Source organism: Mytilus trossulus, chromosome 7 (genome assembly GCF_036588685.1).
Source record: "Mytilus trossulus isolate FHL-02 chromosome 7, PNRI_Mtr1.1.1.hap1, whole genome shotgun sequence".
NCBI classification, from domain to species: Eukaryota; Metazoa; Mollusca; class Bivalvia; order Mytilida; family Mytilidae; genus Mytilus; species Mytilus trossulus.
Window position 1 is genome coordinate 29,964,039 of NC_086379.1, and position 6,487 is coordinate 29,970,525.

The 6,487-nt window shown below is 33.3% G+C and overlaps 1 protein-coding gene across 1 annotated transcript; it reads right to left on the reverse strand.

The window, feature by feature from the left end:
- Positions 1-4,453: 4,453 nt before the first annotated feature.
- Positions 4,454-5,818, reverse strand: LOC134726336 (toll-like receptor 6). The gene has a single exon (XM_063590735.1). The coding sequence runs from the start codon at positions 5,816-5,818 to the stop codon at positions 4,493-4,495; it is 1,326 nt and encodes a 441-aa protein (XP_063446805.1). The 3' UTR covers positions 4,454-4,492.
- Positions 5,819-6,487: the final 669 nt, after the last annotated feature.

Sequence of the window (6,487 nt, forward strand, 5' to 3'; positions counted from 1 at the left end):
ACAACTTACATAAATAGTTCCAGCCTTACCGTCAGGAAGGATTGTAAATTATTCTTATCGTTCAAATTAAATGGGTCACTAACCTTCCTGACTTTGATAAAATTATTTAACTTGTGTCAAATTCACGTGTCTTGTTGTTTGTATCCAAGCTATTAGATGTTTTGTTTTACTTTTTCCAAAATCATTTTAACTTATAGATACCAAACAAAATGCAGTTAGGTCTTAATTTTACGTTAAACACATTATGTGTTTAATTCTATAATTCCATTCTTAAATGAATGTTTAGGACTAGTTGTACACGCTCGATCGATCTTGTGGATACATGCAGGTTCTCCAATGTAAAATAAGGGAACGACCATTTAACTTCAAAGGGGTGGGGTTAGGGGTTATGTTTTTTTTCTAATAATAATCTGATTCTCGATTTGCTGAAAAAAAGGTTTCTGGTCAATCAGTTGGCACACGATATATTCTTAAACCACAGAAAAAAAACCATAACCCCCAACTTAGTAATTAATCAATGCAAATCTTTACTTCAACCAAAAAAAACCGTTTGTATGTGTGATAAATTAGGTTATTAGCCTCTAATTGTTTTAATAGTCTGCCCTTCTACTAAATATCTAGTTTTTGAACTTTTAAAATGAGGATGCCTTTGATCAGATATGCTTCAACTATTATTCAAGAGTGTGGTTAGCTTCTTGAAAGGTATCAAGACTAAGGTAATACTACTAGATGTATAAATGATTATTTAGCTCATCCTAGCCAATGTACAGCAATCTCAATCTATATCTTAGTAATTCCTTGTGGTGGTTCATGTTGAACATTCTATAATCTGTATAGTTTATGTAGTATTTTTTGGTTTACCAATCCCGATAAGAGGCAATCAAAAAGCAATAAAGAGATGCTTGAATATGGATAATCTAACTGATTTATTGATTTTCGACCTGTCATTAAACATCAAATGCAGAGCTAAAAGATATCGGGTTTCTGTTTTAGAGTTGTTTAATATGACATGCTGATCCAATCAGTTTTGAGAAAGATGCAGAAGATACTAAGATGCCAAGGAAACATCACCCCCAGTTTTTGGTGGGGTTCGTGTTGATAAGTCTTTAGTTTTCCATGTTGTGTCTTCTGTATTAATTTATGTCTGTTTGTCTTTTCATTTTTAGCCATGGCGTTGTCAGTTTATTTTAATCTATGAGTTTGACTATCCCTCTAGTATCTATCGTCCATCTTTTAAAGGTCACAAGTCATGACTATAATGGTAAAAAAAATAAAAAAAATAAACGAACGACGAATAGAACAAGTCTTCAGAATGTGTATGAAAAAATCATTTGTTTGACGTTGACAGATGCCAATTCATAGATTGACATATTGGATTGGAAAACTTAGGCAAATGATACAAAGGAATATGTTACCTGATAAGTCTTAAGCAAACGGACAATGCCATGGCAAATAATGTAAAACAACGAAAAAACAAACATCAGTTGACAAACCACAACATAGAAAACTGACGACTAACTTACAAAAACCTAACTGAAAGGAAACAGTAGTGATCTTAAGTGCTCTGGAAGGGTAATGAGATCCTGCTTCACATGTGGCACCAGTCGTATTGATAACTCAAGTGCTAACCTGGTGATAAATCTAATTAGATATGTTACACTCGAAGAAAAGAGACGGTATTATGGTAACAAACACATTTTCAATATTGGTCAACTAATTTGTGATGGCATATGTAAAAGAAGAACGAAAGATACCAAAGGGACAGTCAAACTCATAAATCTAAAACAAACTGACCACGCCATGGCTCAAAATGAAAAAGACAAGAAGACAAACAATAGTACACATGACACAACATAGAAAACAAAAGAAAAAACAACACGAAGTTCACCCTTAGTTTTGCGAGTCGTGTTGCTCATGATATGGCAAGTTTTGTCTTTTTTTTTGTTTGGCTATGGCGTTGTCAATTTATTTTGACTTGTGAATTCAAATGTATCTTTCAATTTTTTTTACATCACTAGGTCGATACCTCTGCTGGTGGACTATACGTCCCCGAGGGGATCATCAGCTGAGTAGTCAGTACATCGGTACATGAATTAAAACACTTTACTAAAATTGTCCGTTTATAAATTTTATATCAATTTGGCTATTTATTTTGGATTTTTGACATATAGCTCTTCAAAGGTTACGGTACTTATACATCTTTGGATTTCAAATGTTTAATTTTGAGCGTTCCTGATGAATGTAAATCCAGAAAAGCTCTTCGGACGCAACAAATTATAAAACGTGTTGTTTTCAACTTTAAACAGGGTATAAAGGTTCTTTCTTATTTTTATCACCCCACGAGTTGAAATGGGTACAGCAATATGGTCTAAAATGTCATACTTGTACCGGTAATGAAAATCTTGCAATGAGGAACACTGGTCTGACTGTGTAGGATGTATAAATATACAGTCACATCTGGACGGAAAGGTAACGTTTAATCCGATAAATCTAGAAGAAAAAGCGCTAGCCCTCTGAGTGGTATAGAAACTTCGAAACATTTTTCGTATTTGATCTGTTTCAAGGCAACATTGATATCCAACTCAACCAAACTATGATTTTCTAGTATCAGCATGGTTAATATTTACCTTGTTGAACTTGCTTACGTTTGTACGATAGCTTTGTTTAAGAAATGCATGGAATGTTTTTCACTGGACGTTAGACAAACGCAAAACAATCAATGAGGATTGCAATATAATTTCTAATATTTTGATGGTGTGTGTTCTGTGTTATGTATGTGTTTTTTTTAATAGTTCATTTTTGACAATTTATCTTCATTTGTTTATTTATTTGCATTCTTAGCTTGACTCCTTTCTGCCCGTTTAAATCTGTAAATCAAAAATCATTCCTTCGTAAATTTTACGGAGGTCATCTAGAGTTGGTGATCGCTTTAAAAGATAAACGAAAGATACCATAGGGATAGTCAAACTCATAAATCGAAAATAAACTGACAATGCCATGGCTTAAAATGAAAAAGACAAACAGACAAATAATAGTACACATGACATAACATAGAAAACTAAAGAAAAAAAAAACACGAACCCCACTAAAAACTAGGGGTGATCTCAGGTGCTTCTGAATTGTAAGCAGATCCTGCTCCACATGTGGCACCCTTGGAGCAGTATCTTCTTACACACACATGACGTTGGATCTATTCTTAATGTCCTTTTCTGTCGAAAGTAACATAAAGGATAAGACATATCATTAGGTTTGAACTTAGGTGAGCAATACGACGCGCGCCATATATGGAGCAGGATATGCTTATACTTTCAGAACGCATGAGTTCAACCGCAGCATTTTATTGCGGTTCGTGTTGTCCATGCTATGGTGAATTTTGTGTACTTGCGTTTGTCTATTTTCTTTTTTTAGCTATGGCGTTTTCAGTTTATTTTCGACTAATGAATTTGAATGTACCTTTCATACTCGTTTCCAGAGTTCATTTCAAATTTTCAATGTGCTACTGGTTCTAAGATGACATATGCTTGAGCTAACTACTAGTTTTTAAGCATGTTTGGTGAACCCGAAAGAAAGGCGTATCAAACGCACGATACCATAATTTCATTTTGCAATGGCGTGGTCTTCGACTGAAGAGTTTTTAATGTCACCTTTTTATTTTTCATCATTTTTTGAAGCAAAACTACTAAGCTTGTTTTTCATTCTTTTAAAAAGTTGTTTTTGCCATTGATCAATATAATGCTTTCCTCCACTGATAAAGACATATATATATATATATATATAAAGTTTTATATAATGAACATCAACCGGAATTCAGCATTTTTAAATATTTGATCTATGGGTTGAATACTTTGAGTTTGCTTCCATGAACTGCTGATATATTTTGTTGCGGTTTCACTTGTTATTTATATTTAGTTTTCGCCACCTATTATTCCAAATTATATAGAATATATTTGTTCGTAAATATTGAGAACTGTTTAAACTTAGTGTTCTGCATAGTTGCTTGTCTTATGAACGTATAACCAACAACATATTTGTTGTCTTCAAACACAACTGTACACCCCACCTTTACCCAAACACTCAAAAGACACATCTCAAAGTTTTTAATTCTTAGCAATTATTTTATCTCGTCGATTTGTTTGTCATTTCATCGACCCCCCGATTAATCGTATTTGAGAAACTCAAAAAAAGAAAGAAAACTTTTGGCACAAGTATAAATGACATGACATCAATCATACATTCTGCAATGTTTAAACATATTTACACAATGAGAACACCTTGTTTATTTAGTAAATATTTACAACAGGTACAAATATTGAAACAAACATAATTGCTAAAGTAACATTTATGATACATGTAGACTGATTTTATTTAAAAGTGGATAAAAGAAGTGACCACAACTCTTGTAGTAACAAATACTTAATTGAAAGATTAAAACTAAACGATTCATAGCCTGCCATTGGTACAAATTTTAACCACATAACAGTTAAAGTTCATTCTATAATTCAGAAACGGGGGGTTGTCCAACGGGTTTTCGAAGATCTGCAATTACTACACTCCAAAATAAGTTTTCACCTATTCCGTTTTTGTACCTCAGATGTGGGGTACTGTCTAGTAAAGTACGGAGAGGACTTGTCATGTTTTTCGATTTGATATTTTCAAGCATAACTAAGAGAAGTGCATCTCTGCCTTGTCGACGTCTTCTCTCCTGAATTATATCGACTTCCCACTGGCACCACTCGCTTTTAGCAAATGCATTTGAAATAATAACAACAACCTTCCATGACTTTTTAAGGTATTTATCGACGTTTCCACTTATAGATTCTCCTACATCAAAGTCTCTGTGATGAATGCAGAACCTAAATTCCTCCTCATTTTCAAGTTTTTTGACAAAGTCGTTATGAACCCACATTCGGTTTTCATCACAATAAACAACAAAAGCGTGATATTGATAATCATCGCTATTCAAAATGGGAAGATACCCCTGTCGTCTAACCTGTTTAACTTTGAGAAGGTATAAAAAATTCTTAATATTTGTATTACATTTCAAGAAAATTGTCATAATCGATACACACAAGCAAACGAATGCAGTCGTTGAAGTAACAATTGTAACGATTGGGTTGCATGACAAATATGAAGGCTTATAATCTTTCAACATTTTTCCATTATAATTGTCTGGTGTAGTACAAAAATATTGTTTTGGATATTCTAAAAGCGTTATATTGGTATGCCTTAACCAATTGACAAACCATATCTGCTCACAAGTACAAGCAAATTGATTTGTTCCTAGACCAATCGTTTTTAAATTTTCAAGTAACGTAGTTGGAAAAGATGATTCGTTTATTATCTTTATCAAGTTATGGCGTAAATCTAAATATTGTAGTGATGTCAAATGAGCAAACACATCTATGTCCCATCCATATATTCGATTCATGCGCAAGATTAGCGTTTCAATGACTGGTAGGTCAGGAAATGCGTTGCTAGGCAAAAATACCAGCCTAGTGTTTTCCAGATTAAGATATCTTAGCTGTTGCAATTGTGATATCATCCTTTCCAAACTGGTTGATTTAATATAGTTCCAGCTAAGATCAAGGAATCTTATATCCTTGCAGTTTGACAGCATACTTTTTTGTGCCGACAGTGATAGATGATCAAAATGGAAACCACAATTACGAAGTGATAACATTTTTAATAATGGAAAATTAAAAGCACCATCTTCAATTTTTTTCAAAGGTTTTCCTGTAGCTTGAAGACTGAGATTTGTTAATTTTTTCAACTCTGCAAAAGTATTGTAGTCAATTCTTTCGATCAAATTGTCGTCCATTTTTAATAAGAAAAGCCCCGGCAAACACCGAAAATCTCCAATATGTTCAATTCTATTATTGCTAAGGAATAACTGTCTTAAATTTGGAAGTGCACTTTTATTACCATGATTTATACAAAACGTTGGAAAGTTTGTTATTAAATTCCTGTCGAGATTAAGTGATTTCAGGTTGGGAATTCTGTCTAGTGAAATTGTTGCAATTTTGTTAAAACTGACTTTCAAAAAACGCAAAGCAGGCATATTTGAAAACCATGTGAAATTTAACAGCCGAAGACTATTTCTTTTAAGGTTAATATAGTGAATTCTATCCTTTTTCATTGACTTAAACATGTCATCTGGAAGATAACTCCAATTGTTGTCTGATATGTTGAGTGACTTCAAACGTTCAGTATTCATATTGTTCAAAACATTCCTGACATCTTTTGCTTGCAATGCTGGTTCGGATGAGACAGTCAATGCTTTCATTGTAAGGAAACTAGAAAATGTGTCAGGCTCAAGTCGAACTATGTTATTGTTGATGAATCTAAGAGTCTCAATAACATTGAAAGTTAGGTTTGTTATCTTTCCTCCTGATAATGTTCTAATATTTCCATTCAGAAAAGTAACTTTGCGAATACTCCTGGGTAAGCTTGGAATATAAGTAAGATATTTACCAGAGCAGATGGCTTC